Raw genomic sequence first — 22,131 nt, forward strand, 5'->3', positions numbered from 1 at the left:
AGTTCTGAAATTCAACAACTTCTGCAGGCACAATTTCAAAAACATTTTTCTGACTTACGGCACCCCACTCTTAGAATGTTTGACGGAGCCATCCGTGGGTGACAACAGGAAAGCACGGTCACCAGCGGGAGGGGGGCGGGAACGGGGACGGGAGACGCTGCGAGCAGGAGAGGGGGTGGGAACAACGGAGACCAGGGGGAGGGAAGTCTGCGGGGAGCGGGCCTGGCTGAGACAACAGGAAAGCACGGTCACCAGCGGGAGGGGGGCGGGAACGGGGACGGGAGCACAAATCGACTCACCTGCACCTTGCGACGGCGGCACTTCTCCGGTCTCCCTCTTCGGCATGGGAGACCGGCAACGTCCTCCGCATCTCCCGGGGTTCCCTCCAGGCCACGGGAGCCCCGCGGGCGCCGCCATACTGCTTGCCGTCTTCCTCTCCTTCTTCCCCCGGGCTGCGGGGGGCGGGCACTTCCGGCCGGCCGCGCTAGTATTGGCCAGCCGGCCAGTCACGGGGCAGGAGAGACGCAGAAGTGCCGGCAATGCCGGACCAGACTCGGGGGCGTTCCCGGCGTCGCGTGACGTCGGCAAAAGCCAAAGAATGTCGGGAACGCCCCCGTGTCTGGTCCGGCATTGACGGACAGGCCCCTCGTCCAATGGCAAGGCTCCATTTACGGAGCCAGCCAATGAATGACGAGGGCCGAGCCAAAGCACACTACTGTTCTCATCAGGTTTTCGCCTGCGTGAAAAAGCTGCGCAGAAAGCGCAGCTTTCGCCAGGCAAAACCTAAAAATCGATAGACTTGACAGAGAAACTGTGGCAAGGGGTAGGAGAGACAGAAACTCGGATCATGCGGGATGCTAATGCCAAGAAACAGATCGGAGAACGGCGCAATGGGTCAACTGGAAATACGGGAATGGTGGAAGGCGAGAGAGGTGGGAAGGTGACAGCCCTAAATCTGGTGGATCATGCAGATACTGTACGCCATCCCAGGCAGCACCCCCCTCACATAGTACCAGGCCTGGAAAGTTAAATCAAAACAACACGATGCCTCTGGGACTGTTGTTAAGACTATTGCATTTCATAAATAAACAGCGCAATCAAGCACAGGAGGCGAACAATGCCACCGAGCAGGCAGATTTGATGGCACACAAAAGCAGCGAGCAAACAGTACAGAGGTACATCAATGTGAGCACTTGGCATTCCCTTCCGCCCCCCTCGACACATTTAGTGGACTCAAAGATGAGAATTGTAACGGAATGATGGAAGGAAAAGGAAGAAGACCAGTGAGATGTTGGGAGTTTAATGGAAGCAGTTAGGTGATGGGCGCACCGTGATACCAGTAGGGCAGGTGGAAATGCTAAGATTGATGTTGACATTCAGGTCAAACTCTGCCCGTTCGGAGGTGGGTCACTTCATGCCTAGCAGAGGGTGGCGTGTGGGTGCGGGAGAATGCAAGGCAGGTGTAAGTGTGCTCAGCAAGAGAAAGAGTACAATAAGCCAGACCCTGAGAGCACACGTCACCTCTTGTCGGGGCTATGAGGGCCATAGGTCAGCAGGTGTCAGTTGCAGAGTTCATCAGAAGGTGAGAGCACAGGGTAATTTACGTTAATTTAGCAGAGCATGTTAGCAGGTGTCAAGGGTCAGCGTGGGTAGAATGGGCATGGGTCTACAAGGAAGATCGTGTGGCTTGGCACCTTGTCGGCAAAGTAAGGGCAAACAGGTCGGTCTACAGGGTGCAGCAGGGCACCCGTAGCCGGGCCCGGTTCACTCGGATTACTATGTTCAGCAAAGCAGAACATAGTGGGGTTAACAGTCACAAGTCAGCTAGAGATAAAGGGGCACTGGTCACATTGCATAACGTGGGTTTAGCACAAGTCATAATGAGGTAGACGGATAATGATCGCATGGCATAAGGTTAGCTCTAGGGACCTAAATGTAGGTGGGCAGTGGCCATAGAGGGGGGGGGGAGGAGGGGTGGAGGTAGATGGATAGTGATCGCATTAAATAACGTGAGTTTAGCATAGGTCACCTAGGGGTAAATGGGTGCCACTGGTCACGTTGCAGAGCGCGGGATTGGCGTAAGTCATATTGAGGTAGATGTGCACGGCCCTATTGCGTGGCGTGGATCTGGCACATGTCATCTCGTGCACTTGTTAAGCGTGGGCTGTCCGCAGGTGCGCAATTCTGCCCCCATCCCATACTCACTAGGAGTCCAACAGGAGTTTGGCGGCTGCTTCGGGACTGAGTTTCTGCAGCTTCTGGAAGTTGTGCCAGCGCTCCCGTTGCGTGCCCAGGTCCAGCAGTGAAGCGCTCTTGGCAGGCTGAGGGGTGGCAGGGGCCTTCTTCGGCGGCGGGGGTGACGGGGAACGGGCGGCAGGGGGCTTCCGGGCCTGAGGGGGAGACTGGGAGCGGGCGGCGGGAGCCTTCCGCGCCGGGGGAGACTGCGAGCGGGCGGCAGGCGCCTTCCGGGCCTGCGGTGGGGACAGAGAGCGGGCGGCCGGTGCTCTGCGTGGCTGGGCGGGAGAAGGGGCGGGAACGGGGACGGGAGCACAAATCGACTCACCTGCACCTTGCGACGGCGGCACTTCTCCGGTCTCCCTCTTCGGCATGGGAGACCGGCAACGTCCTCCGCATCTCCCGGGGTTCCCTCCAGGCCACGGGAGCCCCGCGGGCGCCGCCATACTGCTTGCCGTCTTCCTTCTTGTTGCGGGGGGCGGGCACTTCCGGCCGGCCGCGCTAGGATTGGCCGGCCGGCCAGTCACGGGGCGGGAAACGGGGGAGGAGAGACGCAGAAGTGCCGGCAATGCCGGACCAGACACGGGGGCGTTCCCGGCGTCGCGTGACGTCGGCAAAAGCCAAAGAATGTCGGGAACGCCCCCGTGTCTGGTCCGGCATTGACGGACAGGCCCCTCGTCCAATGGCAAGGCTCCATTTACGGAGCCAGCCAATCAATGACGAGGGCCGAACCAAAGCCACACTACTGTTCTCATCAGGTTTTCGCCTGCGCGAAAAAGCTGCGCAGAAAGCGCAGCTTTCGCCAGGCAAAACCTAAAAAGGATGAGCAGCAAAAAACAGGTCTTTCAGTCACAAAAGTGAAAGAAGAAGTGAAGGAAATGGTTGAGGTTTTCATTGTTTGAAAAAAAACTGTTAGCAACCAATGAAAAGTGTTAATTTAAGGTCACATGACTTGACGCGCTTACGCTGCGCGCACCGGAGCGCTTCTGGGGTCGCTTACTCGGCGCGAACGTAGGCGCTTCCGGGGGCGGTTACGTGGCATGCCTGAGTGACGTTTTGGTAGCTTTACGGAAATGCAAAATCATTTTCATTCGATAAATCAAAAATACTACTTTTATAAGCATGGTACTGAATGCCTTGCATTATTTACTTTTCATAAAGGAATGGTAGTCTGTATTCAACACTGGATGTATCAAAGGTTAGATTAGAGTGTGAGGAGGTGCATTATATTATCACATGGATGATGGCATCAGTGATGTCATCAGTGATGTCATTTGAGATGTCATCAGTGATGTCATCAGTGATGTCACTGACCATGTCATGAATGATGTAATATGTGACATCATCAGCAGTGGTTTGCGGGTGCGCGAGTTATAGTGAGTCCAACTAACTATAACGTGGGAATTTCAATGGTTTTGTATGAGTAAAATGTTCAGCTAAGTATAACTGGTGTGAAACCTATGGTTTTTTCAGTGAATTTCAAAGGTTTTTTAAATGCTAATTCCTAACTATAACAAATGTAAAACCTATGGTTTTTTCAGCGAATTCCAAAGGTTTTTTAAATGCTAATTCCTAACTATAACGATTGTGAAACCTCTGTTTTTTTCACTGAATTTCAAATGTTTTTTAAAAGCTAATTCCTTTCTATATTGAGTTTGTAACCTACGATTTTTAGTGTTTTTTTTATTTGCTGTTTTGTGTAAGTATTAATTATTATTAATTTATTTAAATAAAATATTTTTTCAATGTATTTTTCTTTTTTTTATCATTTATTCCTGGTGCGCTCAGTGTAGGTCCTTCTGGGATCAGTCCCAATGTCAGCTGGCGCACTCCCGGCAGGAACCCAAGCTGGTAAAAATGTCCAAAGCTTTTTTAGAAAATAAAGTGCGCACTCAGAGGGGAGTATCAATCACCAGATGTTTTAATCCATGTTATCATAACGCGTTTCGACGCTCGGTGGTGTCTTGATCACACGATATCAACAGTTTACACAGGCGTGCTTAAATAAATAATGAACATAAATGAGGCATTGCAGTGCTGCTTGCTACTAACGTGGGCGCCATCTTGGAACGGGCATATACATATATAAGCATAGTGCTCACATATTGTTTCATCATGTTTACAAACAAAATTACATGAACATAGAAAATGTATTTTCCTATAATAATGTTCATTTTGAAGCTGGTATTATACATATTTACACTTTTAGATGGTATTATGCATTACTATGCTCACTACCATAGAATGATAATTCCTGTATAGACCATACCATCCTTCAGTCATCAACTCTTCCTCACTACTTGGAGGGTACTGTGCCCCGCATACTAAGCCGAGTGAAAACTCAACCTCGGATATGCCATGTGGGAATCTAATTACAATGGTACAGTGAACCTTACATTGTACCGCTGTAGGAGACCTCGTAGGACTGGTCTCGATGAAGTGTAAAGCTTGCACCTCAGGGCGTGTTTAGGGGTGTTTGTCAGGCTGTGCCAGTGAAGTCACTGCAATGCCTCATTTATGTTTATTATTTATTTAAGCACGTCTCTGTAAACTGTTGATATCGTGTGATCAAGACGCCACGGAGCGTCAAAACGCGTTACGATAACATGGATTAAAACATTTGGTAATTGATACTCCCCTCAGAATGCGCACTTTATTTTCTAAAAAAAAAAAAAAAAAAAAATATATATATATATATATATATATATATATATAAACAGCTTCAGAACACCAACCTGTTGCACACGCGAGTGGGTGCACACAAAAACGGGGGTGTGCCCGTTTGTTAAATACGCTCCAAAATCCCAGGAAAATAGCTCCTAAAGGAAAGTAGCACACGCAGGGGAGGTTCCACAAAGATTTAATAGGAGAACCAACAGCAACGACGCGTTTCGCCTTGGGGCTTCGTCAAGTTGTGCAGAGAGCCGAGGCGCGCGTTGATTTAAAAAGGCAACATGCAACTCAGTGAAAGCAAGGTAGGACTGTGCAGTGAATACATGGCCGCCATCTTAGAACGGTGTGCAATACATATTCTTACAGGCAGTTGCATAACATACAACGTGGATAATCAACCATTACGATATAACATATAACAATATCCAATAATGTCCGTGAATCGGAATAGCACAGTCGCATACATAATAATGCAAGATAGAAATAATCATGCCCTGAATGGGCGTGCGGTTAGAACAAAAACACCTCATAATGCTAAATAGCAATGAATCAACGAGGGTGGCTATTGCGGCAAGATGCCGCCCAATGTACCAGCCATGCACTGGTCTGTACAGTGCCAATAGCTAAAGTTGTTATGTGATAAGTATAGTTCCACACCACAATCTTATCAAGCCCTGGATGGGCATATGTATGCAATTCATTGAGTTAAGCATGGGTTACAAGATTCATACAAATACCGTTAGTATAAAAACATTAAAAAAGAATATATACAGTCATCATCAGAAAGCATACTAACATATCCTGGTAAAGGGAAGGTACAGTCAAGGAAACAATATTCGAACTTTTCTGAAAGTCAACAACCAGCTAGTCAGCCTAGATGAACTGACAATTCCTCATGCATGTTGAGGCCATAAGGGTGCTTGCTCTGTAAGTCAATTATATATCTAGATTCCAGTCGTCTGAGTTTAAGCAGATGATCTCCCCCTCTGACACTCAAAGGTACACTATCAATGCATGTGTAAGCTAACAGGTCCCTGTTAATTTTATGCATTTTAGCAAAATGCCTAGCCACAGGATAGGCATCGTCCTTCTTAGCAATCGCACGCATGTGCTCTAGTACCCTGAGTTTTACTGCGTTAGTGGTGCTGCCGATATAATTCAGACCGCACGGGCATGTTAGGCAGTAAATTGCGTATGGCGTGGAGCATGTCAGGAATTTACTAATTCTTTTGGGAATGATCACACCTGGTATCTTGTAAGTAAGCGTCCGCTTACTATACTTACAGGCCTTGCAACGGCCGCAGGGATAGAAACCATTGAGTACAGGCAAGTTAGGGTTTTTTTTGGGCGCAGAGTAGTGACTAGAAACTAAGTGATCCCTTAGCGATCTCGCCTTTCTGAATGTTATAAGGGGATTGGTAGGTAAGTCTGCTTTGATAGTATTGTCGGACAATAAGATGTTCCAGTTTTTTCTTAGTATTTGTTTGATTTGGCCTGCATTATGCGAGAAAGTAGTGATGAGACGAAAACTACCATTTTTAGATTTCTCCCTCTTTTTGGACTTGAGTAGCTCTTTACGTCTCGTTTTCTTCACTCTCTCATAGGCCTCAAATAAGACATAGTCACTATAGCCCCTTATTTTAAACCTTTGCATGCTGGCATGGGCTGCTTTCTGAAAATCTCCATCATTGGAATTGTTTCTACGTATTCTCTAACGCAGTAAAACTCAGGGTACTAGAGCACATGCGTGCGATTGCTAAGAAGGACGATGCCTATCCTGTGGCTAGGCATTTTGCTAAAATGCATAAAAGTAACAGGGACCTGTTAGCTTACACATGCATTGATAGTGTACCTTTGAGTGTCAGAGTGGGAGATCGTCTGCTTAAACTCAGACGACTGGAATCTAGATATATAATTGACTTACAGAGCAAGCACCCTTATGGCCTCAACATGCATGAGGAATTGTCAGTTCATCTAGGCTGACTAGCTGGTTGTTGACTTTCAGAAAAGTTCGAATATTGTTTCCTTGACTGTACCTTCCCTTTACCACGATATGTTAGTATGCTTTCTGATGATGACTGTATATATTCTTTTTTAATGTTTTTATACTAACGGTATTTGTATGAATCTTGTAACCCATGCTTAACTCAATGAATTGCATACATATGCCCAACCAGGGCTTGATAAGATTGTGGTGTGGAACTATACTTATCACATAACAACTTTAGCTATTGGCACTGTACAGACCAGTGCATGGCTGGTACATTGGGCGCCATCTTGCCGCAATAGCCACCCTCGTTGATTCATTGCTATTTAGCATTATGAGGTGTTTTTGTTCTAACCGCACGCCCATTCAGGGCATGATTATTTCTATCTTGCATTATTATGTATGCGACTGTGCTATTCCGATTCACGGACATTATTGGATATTGTTATATGTTATATCGTAATGGTTGATTATCCACGTTGTATGTTATGCAACTGCCTGTAAGAATATGTATTGCACACCGTTCTAAGATGGCGGCCATGTATTCACTGCACAGTCCTACCTTGCTTTCACTGAGTTGCATGTTGCCTTTTTAAATCGACGCGCGCCTCGGCTCTCTGCACAACTTGACGAAGCCCCAAGGCGAAACGCGTCGTTGCTGTTGGTTCTCCTATTAAATCTTTGTGGAACCTCCCCTGCGTGTGCTACTTTCCTTTAGGAGCTATTTTCCTGGGATTTTGGAGCGTATATATATATTTTAGGGGTAGCTAAATACCTGAGTTGGGCATGGGCAATTAGACGACGGTCCCTGGGGGGAAGCAGGTAACAAGGTATTCCTCTCAACAATGATTAATGTAATACTATTTGTTAATATGGTTTTTATATGCAAATGTTGTATGAGCTGTACTCCATGTTTAATGACTTTTTAATCCGTAATAATGTATTATTGTATAACTGTTTTGATTTTATGTGCTTTTATGAGAATTGTCTCGAATAAAGCTTATACAAACAAACATATATATATATATATATACCTGTTCGTTGCTCCTTTCTCCTCAGAGCATGAATTGAGGCGCACACAAGGAGGTGATTTCAAGTATTTATTTCGCAACACAAATGGCCTGACAATATATATATATATATATATATATATATATATATATATATATATATATATTACCTACTGGCGTTCGCCAGTAGGTATATATAGTTAGGATAAATTCCCTATGGGACTTTTGAAAATTCTATGTCTAATAACTTTGGCGTTTGTGGATGGAATCGGCTGAAATTTTCAGGAAAATGGCACATTTTGTTTCTGAGCAGCTCCTGAAAATTTGGTGGGGTTTCGTCAAGGGGGGGCTGAGAAAAAAGGGGGGTCCCAAAACGCGTTTTTTGCATTGAGTTTTCCATAGGGCGGTTGGACTCACTTTTAGCTCGAACGGCTGAATGGATTTGCACGAAACTTGGCAAAATTGTAGGGACTGTTAGCCCGATGTGCCTTTGCTAGGTCTCAATATATGTGCTCCAGTAGTTTTTGAGAAATTAACGTTTAAATCAAGATATATATCTGTAACAGCGCTCTGGGCAGCGATCCGGTCCGCTTACTTTTCGCTTATCGGAACTTTGCGCGCAGAAAGCTGATTGGCTCTCCGGTGTCTGTCAACATTCTAAACAGTCCGGAGCGGCCGCCATCTTGTCTCTCGGTAGGATCGAGAGAGAAGAAGAGGTGAAAAACGAAGGGTGAATTTAATGAAAGGGGGCAAGGTATCCCCCTTTTGACCCCCTAGGAATGCTGTTGGGGTTATTAAAGGGACCCGTGGGGAAAAGAAAAAAAAAATGATTTTTCACGGTAGAAGCGCTTCACGGGCCGCGAACTGGGCCGCAAACTGGTAGCGAAACGGGAATTCGCCATTTTGTGCTTCGTAAATTAAATTACTAGTTATAAGTGGGTACGGGAGACGTATCCTAATCCCCTATGTTTCCTGAGGGTGGGTGAGGAGGCTGATATATGTTGATACATCTCTTCCAGCGGCTGTGCGTGAGCTTTTTTTTTTTTTTTGCTGCGTGACAGTCCGGAGCGGCCGCCATCTTGTCTCTCGGTAGGATCGAGAGAGAAGAAAAGGTGAAAAACTAAGGGGGAATTTAATGAAAGGGGGCAAGGTATCCCTCTCTTGACCCCCTAGGAATGTTGTTGGGGTTATTAAAGGGTCCCGTGGGGAAAATAAAAAAAAAATGATTTTTCACGGTAGAAGCGCTTCACGGGCCGCGAACTGGGCCGCAAACTGGTAGCGAAACGGGAATTCGCCATTTTGTGCTTCGTTAATTAAAGTACTAGGTATAAGGGGGTGCGGGAGACATATCCTAATCCCCTATGTTTCCTGAGGGTGGCTGAGGAGGCTGATATATGTTGATATATCTCTTCCAGCGGCTGCTCCATCTTGCCTTTTTTCGAATGCCACAATTTTGTCGTGCACGGCAGCCATTTTAGATGCCAGGCTGGTCCCAGGCTATCACCTACCCCTGCGGATGTAGTTTATGGCCCCAGCTGTAGAGAATTCAGACATGGCAATCCTCCTGATTCAGGCGTGTGAGTACTGATTTCAGTGCTAGTCTCCCGCCTCCCGATTTCTGCAAGCAAAAACCCGGGGGCATATTACTAACAACTAGCGATAATTTTTGTCTATAACTTGTTTAGAGACAAAAATTATCGCCGCACATCGGCGATTTTTATCGCAGATAAACCTTGCTATTATCGCAGAAAAGTCAGCGATATTCATGTATTATCGACCTAATGCTCTTAGCCATGTTATCCACCTCCCATTGGATAACATGGCTAAGAACTGCTCAGGGCAGGTGTTAGATTTTGGAGATATTCGCGCTTAGCGCGAATATCTCCAAAAGTTGGTAATAGAAGGTAGCGATGTTAGGGACTGTTTCCAGTCGCTAACATCTTGGCACGCCACTTTGCATGTCATTAGTGATAAGTATCACTGACATGCAAAGCCGGGCCCAAGATGGTCGCTATCTCCTTTTAGGTGTCACTAACTGGTGTTAGCGACAGCTTGATAATAGGGAAATAATTTTATCTCCGCTTTCATGGTTTTTAAAGCCAAAAAAGCGGAGATAAACCCCCTTGATAATATGCCCCACGATTCCTTGGGGGTTTCAGCTGACAGGGCTTGGTATTGTGTTACATGGTAATTTTTCCATGAAACGTCAGAGGGTCGATGTAGGGGTTCTAGAAGAGGTGATAAACCATTTAAGCCTCATGAACAAGCGCATGGTCTTTTAAAGATTTGTGAAGTACTCGGGGCGGCGGTGTGTGTGTGCCCTCTTTCAGGAGCGGGCGGGGGGGCACTGCCAGCAACTTGCCAGGTCAGGTAGTGTTCAACACGTGCATCACTCTTTCTCTGCTTGCTATTGCGCTCCATGCTTCGGAAAGGTAAGAAAAAGAACGTGCATTTGAGTTTGAAATGTCCGATCCTGCAGCAGCACACTTCCAAAGCCCACACATGACAATAACCCGATTCAAGGCCCCATTCACCCGTTTTTCAAAAAATAGATAACACTCCAACAAATTAAGGTTATAAAACTTTATTAACTTTTAACGATAATGAACAGAACAAAAACTAAAAACATTTAAACATTTATTAACACAAAAAGCAACAATGGTTAGAAGCTGTCTTTTGTGCGAATAGTCCCAAGGCAGCACAACGTGCAGAGTTCTGGACGGCACCCAGGTGATGTCGCCTGGGTGCCGCACTGGTTTAGGGATCCTACAATGCTGCTCCGAAAATTGGCGTGGGGCGTCCCGGGTGGGGCGGGGGGAGGCCTCGTCAGTAGCGGTCTGTTGTGCGAATAGTCCCAAGGCAGCACAACGTGCAGAGTTCTGGACGGCACCCAGGTGATGTCGCCTGGGTGCCGCACTGGTTTAGGGATCCTACAATGCAGCACAGAAAAACAGCGTGGGGCGTCCCGGGTGGTGCGGGGGGAGGCCTCGTCAGTAGCGGTCTGTGTCCAGTGTCACATGGCTGACACAACATGTACGACAGGCACCCAGGTGATGTCCAGTAAACTGCCGCACTGGTTTTGGTATCCTACAATGCTGCTCCGAAAATTGGCGTGCGGCGGCCCGGGGGGGGGGGGGGGGGGGGAGGCGGCGTGAACGGGTCTCCCCAGGTGGCGGCCATCTAGCTGAGTTGCGCTCGCTCTTGCGGCCACAGCGTCTCGCTCACCATGTTGTGGAGTTGCTCCCACTCTTGCAGTGCAGCGATAGGCGGCTGCCACATGGCTGTCAAAATGGCGGACGGCTCTTCGGTTTTGGGCCTGGTCCACTGAAATGGCCCTGGGACACCTTGGAAGTCGGACGCTTGCCTGCTAGGGCTTGGGCTCCATTCTCGAAAAGCGTCCCCTCAGCCGTGAAGATTGTATAAAAGTCTTGGGGGCCCCCGACTCCCGCAGGCTTCCGGTGGGGAGCGGCTGCCATGATTGCTCGCGGAATGACCACGACGGAGCCACGAGATGGTGGTGCTCTCATGCTGACGCCAGCTTCAGTCTGAATGATCCAGAAACAAGGTGGGGCTTTCATCGTTTGGGAAAAAAAAATGTTCTAAACCAATGAAAAGTGTTATTTTTAGGTCATATGACCAAGCCTTCCATCTTTAGGAAACCAAAAGTAAAATGAACCAATGAAAAGTTTTATAAACAAGTCACATGACCTGTTATGCGACATAGGGCTACAAAAAGCGTAGAAAATCCGTTGGCACGTGAGGCGGCGTCAGTAGCGGACCGATGTGCGAATAGGCCGAAGGCAGCACAACGCGCCGAGATCCGGATGGCACCGAGGTGGTGTCCAGCAAATTGCCGTACTGGTGTGGCCATCCTACAATGCTGCGCCGAAAGACGGCGTGTTCAGCTGAGTTCCGGTTACTCTTCCGGCACAGTGACTCGAACGCGCTGAGATCCGGATGGCACCGAGGTGGTGTCCAGCAAGTGGCTGCACTGGTGTGGCCATCCTACAATGCTGCGCCGGAAGTCGGCGTGGGGTGCCCCGTTGGCTTATGAGGTGATGTCAGTAGTGGACTGATGTGTCAATAGGTCGGAACCAGCACAAGGCGCCAAGATCCGAATGGCAAGTCCTGGATGTTGAGTGCCTCAGTTGAGATTTCTGAGAAGTGCTTGTAGAACTGTCTGAAGCTTATTTGCACCTGCTGCAGCTTCACTAGGTCCGGCGGAACTTGTTGCCTTTTCCTTTGTGCTTCTTTTCCTACAATGCGTTTCTTCTGAAGACACGACCAGGTCCCTGAATGTGTGCAGGGGGACGCTATTGAATGAATGAACGCGCCGAGATCTGGATGGCACCGAGGTGGTGTCCAGCAAATTGCCGCACTGGTGTGGCCATCCTACAATGCTGCGCCGAAAGTCGGCGTGGGGTGCCCCGTTGGTTTATGAGGTGATGTCAGTAGCGGACCGATGTGTGAATAGGTCGGAACCAGCACAAGGCGCCCTGCACTGTTGAGCCTTTTTCAATGTCTGTTTTTTGTTCTTTCCCCTCCATCAAAAACAAAACAAAAATACAAGGCGCCAAGATCCGAATGGCAAGTCCTGGATGTTGAGTGCCTCAGTTGAGAGTTCTGAGCAGTGCTTGTAAGACTGTCTGAAGCTTATTTGCACCTGCTGCAGCTTCACTAGGTCCGGCGGAACATTTTTCCTTTTCCTTTCTGCTTCTTTTCCTACAATGCGTTTCATCTGAAGACACGACCAGGTCCCTGAATGTGTGCAGGGGGACGCTATTGATTGAATGAAAATGGCGGCTTGACACAAAGCTGACTCAAGCGTTACTGTTGGTGCTATACAGACAAAAATTGGTTTTCAGTTTGTACATTCTTCAGGTTTTTTTTTCCATCCAAGTCTGATTGAGAGTTTGTAGAAAAATGGCTTCAGATTTTCCACATACTACTCTTCAACATTCTTCCTAAATGTAACAATGTGAAACTCACTAGGAGAACGGCTGTTTCTGTTTCCTTTCAAAATGCTGCCACCAATATTTTCTGAATAGAAGACACCATCTTGTAACATAAAGGGCCGAAAGGGGTTCTGGTCTGGCCGATGGTTGGTGGAGACATTTTGACTATATCTTGGACCTGCCCGGCCTCGCCCAAAATGGCGCCGGTATAAATGGGACTCGTAACTCTTTGCCCGCAAATGTATATCTAGAAAATGTTATTGTAAGTGGCCCTGTCGTATTTTAATTACAAAATGTACGTCCACCGATTCCGCAACTGTTAGACACCTTTGTTCTTGTCACCTAATGGCCCGCTCGTTACGTTCTTCTACAGTGTAAATGTCTCCTCATCATATACGATTTGAGTTTGCTCCGTGGCCGGCCCACGTGGTTATAGGCCCGTATTTGTATACTGACATTTTCACAATAAAGGTTTTTAAAACAAAACACGGTAGTAGTATTTTCATTTGTAAAGTTTTTACTTTTAGTGACTGTTTTCGAATCAGTAAAAGGCAAGTGAAATAAAGCAGTCCAATTACATGACGGATAAAAGGTATAATATGTAGGAACGCAGTAAAGATAAATGGTCAAGGGCAGTTGTGTTTTTCATGTCTGCAACATAAAGTGATCGATAAGAATCTGATAATCAGGCGTATCGGCGACTAAGACAGCAGGCCGAATCTCTTTTACTCAACGGCTCCGTCATGGAAGGAAGAAACGCCCTTTTTCTCGAAAAAGGAATATATTTTACTTGCAAGACAGTTGTAAATTTTCCGGGAAAGTACATTAGCCTGGAATATTATAACATATGTTTGAAAAAAAAATATTGTTCGAAAATAATAAAAAGCGTAATTTTTAGGTCATAAGACCAAGCTTTTCATCATTAAATTAACAAAAGTAAAATGAACCAATGAAAAGTTTTATTAACAAGTCACATGACCTGTTATGCTTACGTTACGCGCTGCGCGCCGCGCCTCGGATCACTTCCGGGTGCGCTAACGCGGCGTGTCATAAAACGCATTACGCGACAACGTAGGTCAAGAATATAGTCTAAATGTCTCCACCAACCAGCGTTCAGAACACAACCCCTTTCAGCAGTCCAAAAAGTTCTGTTAAATGACAACAGAGGGGACAGGCAACAAGAACCATCAGTCAAAGAGGGGAGGGCAAGTTCTTCTCTTCCGGGTCATGTTGGGGCGCTACCGGAACTGATCGAATTGGTAGTCTACAGTGTTTCTGGATGTTTCAGACTAAAGCTGGCGTCAGCATGAGACCACTACCATCTCGTAGCTCCGTCGTGGCCATTCCACGAGCAATCATGGCAGCCGCTCCCCACCAGAAGCCTGCGGGAGTCGGAGGCCCCCAAGACTTTTGTAGAATCTTCACGGCTGAGGGGACGCTTTTCGAGAATGGGACCCAAGCCCTAGCAGACAAGCGTCCGAGTTCCAAGGTGTCCCAGGGCCATTTTAGTGGACCAGGCCCAAAACCGAAGAGCCGGCCGCCATTTTGAGAGTCCTGTGGCAGCCGCCTATCGCTGCACCGCAAGAGCGGGCGCATCTCAACTACATGGTGAGCGAGACGCTGTAGTCGCAAGAGCGGGCGGAAAACAGCTGAATGGCGGAAGAGGCACAGTGTAGCAAAAGCGGGCGGAATGGCAACTAAAACGATAAAGGGGCGCCCCACTACAGCTTGTCTTCAGGTCAAACGGATTGTGGGACAAGGTCCAGAATTGAAGAGTCATCAAAAGGCAAAAAGTACCGCCGGACCCCGGGAGCCGGCCGCCTATGTCGGGGGCGATCTCAGGCTACACCAGTGCTATAAGACTTGGGGAGGGTGTCGGAGCCAAGCGTCTTCTCCGAGTCCATGGCCATCACAGCGTCCCTCAGGGGCCTCCGTCAAGCTGTTTAGGAAGGTAACATATTACATTGTTTTCTAATGCAGTCAGGTCCACAAACGACACTCACTTACTTTGAGAATAGTGAAGCTGCAGTAGGTGGAAATAAGCTTCAGACAGTGTTACAAGCGCTGCTCAGAACTCTTAACTATGGCACCCAACATCTAGAACTTATGCTATTTGAGAATGGTAGTGACATCGAAGCATCTCAGGGACCAAAACCATTAACGTACTTTCACGTATGAAAATCTTACTTGGGGAGGGGGCAGGAGCGAAGCGCCCCCTCCCAGTCAGCGCCACCACACCGTATGTTGAAAATCTGAAGCCATCGTTCTACAAAGTCAACCAAACTTGGATTGAAAAATCTAGAAAAATGTACAAACTGAAAACCAGTTTTGGTCTGCATAGCATCAGTAGCAACGCTTGAGTCAGCTTTGTGTCAAGCCGCCATTTTGATTCAACAAAGCACAGGCATTGAAAAAGGCTGAAATTCAGAACTCTAAACTATGGCACCCAACATCCAGGAGCTTGCTATCCGGATCTTGGAGCCTTGTGCTGTTTTCGATCTATTCACACATCGGTCCACTACTGACATCATCTTATAAACCAACGTTATGTAAATAGTTTTTTAATAAAATGTTTTACCCTGTTTCTTTGCTGGTGTGTTGTCTATATTTTTAATATTTGCATAGGGTTTGTCATTATTTTGTGCGGGATGGGTGATGGAGCCGAGCTGTCTTGCAGCCCTCATGGTGTGGAGCTCAGTTCATCTCACTATTTTCGTATTTCTCAAGAAGGGTTGTTCCTAATATTTCTATTTTAGCGAGGTCAAAAAGAGATCCAATTAGTGGCCTACTGATTTTGCTCGATTACTTTTATTTTTTTTACACGATTTTTCACTATCTGCAAAGACTAAACAGAGTATTGCGACTTTGTGCTTGTTTGTAAATAGAGAATGATCCAAAGAGAACCAATTCTAAAACAGTAAATGCTTGGACAACAATCAATCAAATGGAGAGACAAGGAGGTACGACGGATTACAACGGAGGGGAGGGGGGGGGCAGCGTTCAAAGCACATCAGCGTGCATAAATACGAAAATGTTTTTATCTATCACGTACTTGACATTTTAAAGCTTTTCATATTTGCTATTAAAAAACCAATGAAATTCACAGAAAAAACCATAGGTTATAGTGGATATATAGTTAGGAATTTGCATTTACAAAACCTTGAAAATTCAATGAAAAAACCATAGGTTATAGGCCATATATAGTTAGGAATTAGCATTTACAAAACCTTATTTTACTCGCATAAAACCATTGAAATTCCATATATAGTTAGCTAACTATAAGCGCTAACTATATATCGCGCACCCGCAATCCACTGCTGATGATGTCACATATTACATCATTCATGACATGGTCAGTGACATCACTGATGACATCACTGATGACATCTCAAATGACATCACTGATGACAACTCAAATGATATCAATGATGACATCTCAAATGACATCACTGATGACAACTCAAATGACATCACTGATGACATCTCATTTGTCATCACTGATCACATCACTCATGTGATAATACAATGAACCTCTTCAGACTCTAATATAACCTTACATACACTCAGTATAAACAGACACTCACAGACTGTCACTCATCCATGGAGTTACTCACACACCTAGTCAGTCATGCAAAGAATCAATCACACCTCCATTTCCTCAACTATACAGTTATACACATCTTACTTATTCAAACATATAATAACACATATTTACTCTCTTATATAATCCCTGATACAAGCTCACAGTGATCGATACAGCCACTCACACATTCACTGGCTCTTATGTTCAGTTATTTATATATCTCAACTCTCACATGTATTGTGTTTTACATACGTACTTACTTGCACATGTAGCAATGAGAAATCCATTCACTCACCAACACACCCATGCACAGTCAACCGCCCATATAGCTGTTTCCACATGCACTCTTGAACTCATACTCCTAGTGAATCAACTGCTTACACATCTATGCACAGAGTCACGCACCTCCCAGCCACCCACACACACACTCAGCCTCCCATTCAAATATTTGGGCAACCAATCAATAACCCATATGGCCACTCTTATAGCTACTGATCAACACATGCAGCAGCTTACACAACATCAAACATACTGATGCACGAATTAAGACAGTTTAGTCACTAACCCATGTACTCAGTGAGACACATTTAATCACTCACTCATACAGTCAGTCATGCACCTACTAAATTCTTCATCCAGACACTTATACATCCACTCATTCTTCAATATGTGAAACATATTTAAACTTTACAGACACATACAATCACTGGATGTTGTGATCAGTGATGTCATCAGTGATGTCACTGACCATGTCATGAATGATGTAATATGTGACATCATCAGCAGTGGATTGCGGGTGCACGATATATAGTTAGCGCTTATAGTTAGCTAACTATATATGGAATTTCAATGGTTTTATGCGAGTAAAATAAGGTTTTGTAAATGCTAATTCCTAACTATATATGGCCTATAACCTATGGTTTTTTCATTGAATTTTCAAGGTTTTGTAAATGCAAATTCCTAACTATATATCCACTATAACCTATGGTTTTTTCTGTGAATATATATATATATATATATATATATATATATAGTGACTCTTGGAATTCATAGTTTAAGAATGAGCTTTTGATTGTACTCACAAAATGTGTAATAGCTGTAAATGTGGAACCAGTTAAATTCATGATTTTAAATCATAAGAGAAAGTGTTTAACTATATGTAATTTCTGTAGATTTGGTTCAACATGCAACAAAACAGCGCACCAATGTCAGTGAAGTTTGACCTATCAAGGGAATCATTCTGGAAACCATTATTTTCCAAGAACTTTCAGCATCTAGACACGCCCACCTTACAGGTTTGAACCCCGATTAAACCGTTTGAAAAGAGTCAATGTTTTCTAACTTTTATTTGTTCTTTGATTTTTGTTCTCAATATTTTTGGGGGATATATAGGTATCGCAATGTTTTTTTTGAATAAATGATTTCATTCAATCTTGTGTGATGCATGGAGAACCCCAAAAATACCATAGAAGAATGAGAATGTTGTGATTTCCGTGAGGATGTGATATGATGCCTGGAATGAGTTGCAAAACTCTAAATAAAATGTTGTTTTGTTGTTCCAGAGCTCAGAAAGCGCCCTCGGTGAAATCAAATGTGTCGCTCCCTGCCATTCGCCTTCTTTAACTGTCTGTGAGTTGTAAAAAAGTGGGGGGGGCAAGAGGAAGGTCTGATGGTAAGGAAAAGAGAGCCATGAGAATAAGAGCAGTCAAAATGCAGGCACGGAGACCAGCAGCCTCCAGAAACAGTGTTTAAGTCTTTGGAGCCACATCCGAAGAGAGTGCTGCAGGCAACCCCTGCGCCCCTCTACAGGTCTGCTTCTTGGGCGTGGGTCCAGCTCGCACATGCTAAAAGCCAGCTATGTATGTATCCCTAGGTGTCTTCTACGTGGATGTATTAATGCATGTGAATTTCGCGGAGATCACCTAGCTTCAAAGTAAGAAGTGTTGTACAAGGCGGACATATACAATATGGACAGGAGGTGGGATGCTTGGTGCAATGGATGATAGAGCAGAATTACCATGACAACAGGAGGGTAAAGGACAGCACAGGCTTGGAGTGGGTTTCAGGTTGAGCTGTGAGCGGGGGCAGGGAATAGCGATAGAAGCAGAGCGGTGGTGGCAAGGAGGCACTGGCACTAGGGGGCGAGGGGAGAGGAGGCGCTGGATTGGGGCAGCAGTGCCGATGGACGATGGGGGAACTGAAGTACGCCTTGGAGAGCTCAGCAACTGGAAGGTTATATTACAAGGTGGGATGAGGTCTGCCTGATCTCAACTGAGATGGAGTCATAGGCGCTGGAAGCAGGGTGATGCAGCACCCCCCAAATTAATCATGCTTGAGTTCAGAAGGTAAATCAGCAATAAAGGTGCCTTTAACTTTTGTTTTTATCTTGTCACATCTACTGTGTCTTTAAAGACAGAGGTCAAATGCCAGGCGACGTTTTCTGACAAATTGTTGCTTATTGTTTTAACATGAAGATTGTTTTTTGCTTTTATTTCTCTGACTGCAAAGTCACAGAATTATGTATAGTGAACTATTTGACAATCTTGGATTACAGGGAGTTTGAAAAGAAAGGCTGTAGGATGTCAGTTTTTTTCCAACACACAATGTTTAAATACCTGAAAATTGATTGATTAGGATGCGCCGGCAGCACAAGTTCCCATTGTGAAATGGAAGTTTTTACTCATCCCTGCACCGTGTGGCAAGCACCTCACTGTGCCTACCACATGGTGCGGGGATGTGAAGGGGAGCACCATTGGTGCCCCCAAAGGCCTCAACCGTAAGACCAGGTGGAAGGGGGCCATGCTAGGAGTGCCCAAAATCGCTCTCCGACAGCTTTTCATGTCAGAAAGGCCGACATGCGAAGGCTGCCGGAAACTGACATCATAACCTGGATGGCGGAAACGGCATCCATTAGGGATTATGTGTGGCTTCCGACTTCGCTGACGGGTGCCTTGAGCCCATTGGAACCCAGTCGGTTTGACCAGAAGGTTTGCACTCTGACCACCGACATTATAATTCGGCAGTCGGAATGTAAGCCTACGATGTTGGTCGGTAAGCCTCCGACGAGCGGTCGGAGGCTTACTGACCGACACCATAATGGGGCCCTAAATAGTTGTATCAGTAAAACTAAGTCAGCTATTGGTAAAGCTAACCAGCTGTATAACACACCCACATCCCTTCTGAATGGGTGTGGCTCTTTTTAAATACTTGCCATTGTTTTTTATGCGACCTTTGACCTTTTTCACACCATCTCTGACTTCAGTTATGTAACATTGATGGGAGCACCCCCACTCTGAAAATTGTCCTAGCACCACTAGATGAAGTTGCATAAGGTGTGCATAGGTGGGGAAACAGTGGTGTACATTCATTTCCCTATTCCATTTTCTTCTTTCCAGTATGATAAAACTACTGATACAGCTGAGTGCGTTTTACCAGAGATCTTGATCTTGGTCTTGTATCTTGGGGTGTAGGCACTGGCTGCCTTGAAGAAAAATCAGGTCCTCAGTGTGGTGTGGCTGAATGTTGGGAGCTGGTTGAGTCTTACAACTGAGACTCTAAAATGTTTGATCTAAGTGAGAGACTGTGTTGCACAAAACAGAATTAAACCTTCGAATCAGGTGTATTCTGATTGCTTATACAATGAAAATATCCTGCGGATATGTGGCAACTTCAACCAAGCTGGTAAGGTTGTAGTGGAATATTTGTAAGAGTTTTATGCTCTTCTCTCTATAATTTGTTTCTCGTCATTATTTGCAAAAGTCTTAACACACAAATAATCCTTTAGTTTTACTGAAAAGGTCTCTTGTTTTCCAATAAACCACAAACCAATAAACACCACCACCCACAACAGGTTCCTCGCAGGAACTGGAACAAGATCACCGCCGATCAGCTCACCACTTCCCTCAGCCAGAACGCTCCCACCAGCACAACTGACCCCAACGAAGCAGCCAGCAACCTCACACAGTGGATCACCAACTGCGCCGACGACCTCGCACCACTGAAGACCCCTCCCAGCAGACACAGCAGCAAGAAAGCCTCTTGGTTCACCGTCAAACTTAAGAACTCCAAGAAGAACTGTCGCACCCTCGAGAAAGCCTGGTGCAACGACCAGACCACAGACAATATGACTGCACTCAAGCGCGCCACCCGCAAACACCACCAGCTGATCCGCACCACCAAGAAGACCGCATGCAAAGAACGACTGGACAACAGCGCCCACAACAGCAAGGAACTCTTCAGCATCGTCAAAGAGCTCTCCAACCCCAGTGCCGGAAACAACGACATCACTCCCTCGCAAGACCTCTGCGACTCACTCGCCTCCTTCTTCCACAGCAAAATCGCTGAAATACACAACAGCTTCGGCGCACCAACCACGCACCCAACCACCGAACCAACGCCCCCCACCTCCACCCTCTGCGCCTGGACCACGGTCAGCACTGAAGACACCACCTGCACGATGAACACCATCCACTCCGGATCCCCAACCGACCCCTGCCCCCACCATGTCTTCAACAAGGCCGACTCCATCATCGCACCTTAACTCCGGGACATCATCAACGCCTCCTTCCACACCGCCACCTTCCCGGAAAGCTGGAAGCACGCCGAGCTCAGCGCCCTCCTGAAGAAACCAACAGCGGACCCCACCGACCTTAAGAACTTCCGCCCCATGTCGCTCCTCCGTTTTCCTGCCAAAGTCATCGAGAAGACCATCAACAAACAGCTTGCCGCCTTCCTCGAGACGAACGGATCCCTCGACTACTCGCAGTCTGGCTTCCGAGTCCACCACAGCACCGAGACCGCTCTCATCGCAGCCACTGACGACATCAGATCCCTGCTCGACAACGGGGAAACCGCGGCCCTCATCCTCCTGGACCTCTCCGCAGCGTTCAACACTGTATGCCACCGCACCCTAGTAGAGCGCCTCAGCAACATCGGCATCCAAGAAAAGGCACTGGAGTGGATCATCTCTTTCCTCGCCGGAAGAACCCAGAGAGTCCGCCTCCCCCAGTTCAGATCCGAGGCCACCGAAGTCATCTGCGGCGTACCACAGGGATCATCGCTCAGCCCCACCCTCTTCAACGTCTACATGAGCCCCCTCGCAGCTATCACACGCCAACACAACCTCAACATCATCTCCTACGCCGACGACACCCAGCTGATCCTCTCCCTCACCAACAACCCAGCCACCGCTAGAACCAGCCTACATGAAGGGATGAAAGACGTCGCCGAGTGGATGAAGAACAGCCGCCTGAAACTGAACTCAGACAAGACGGAAGTTCTCATCCTGGGATCATCTCCATCCACCTGGGACGACTCCTGGTGGCCCCCTGCCCTGGGCACCACTCCCAAGCCAACTGATCTCGCACGCAACCTGGGCTTCATCCTGGACTCCTCCCTCTCGATGACCAGACAAGTCAACGCCGTCTCATCATCGTGCTTCAACACCCTGCGCATGCTCAGAAAGATCTTCCGTTGGATCCCCACTGAAACCAAGAAGACGGTCACCCAGGCTCTTGTCACCAGCCGACTGGACTTCGGAAACACCCTCTACGCTGGAACCACAGCCAAACTTCAGAAAAGACTCCAACGCATCCAGAAAAAAGAACAAATGGAATGCTGGAGGCCCTACCCAACTCCATCCCACCGGGAGAACTTAGGTCGTATTTACCCTGGATTCCACCTGTTATT

General features: G+C 46.7%; 1 protein-coding gene across 1 annotated transcript in view; it reads left to right on the forward strand.

Annotated features, from left to right (window-relative positions):
• The window catches only part of CC2D2B (coiled-coil and C2 domain containing 2B), a 1,912,120-nt gene that overhangs the window by 1,851,001 nt on the left and 38,988 nt on the right, over positions 1 to 22,131 (forward strand). The window contains exon 38 of the mRNA XM_086919535.1: positions 17,616 to 17,738. Coding sequence (XP_086775661.1) covers positions 17,616 to 17,738 — 123 coding nt within the window. The remainder of the gene's footprint in view (positions 1 to 17,615; positions 17,739 to 22,131) is intronic.

This window comes from Lissotriton vulgaris, chromosome 5 (genome assembly GCF_964263255.1).
Source record: "Lissotriton vulgaris chromosome 5, aLisVul1.2, whole genome shotgun sequence".
NCBI classification, from domain to species: Eukaryota; Metazoa; Chordata; class Amphibia; order Caudata; family Salamandridae; genus Lissotriton; species Lissotriton vulgaris.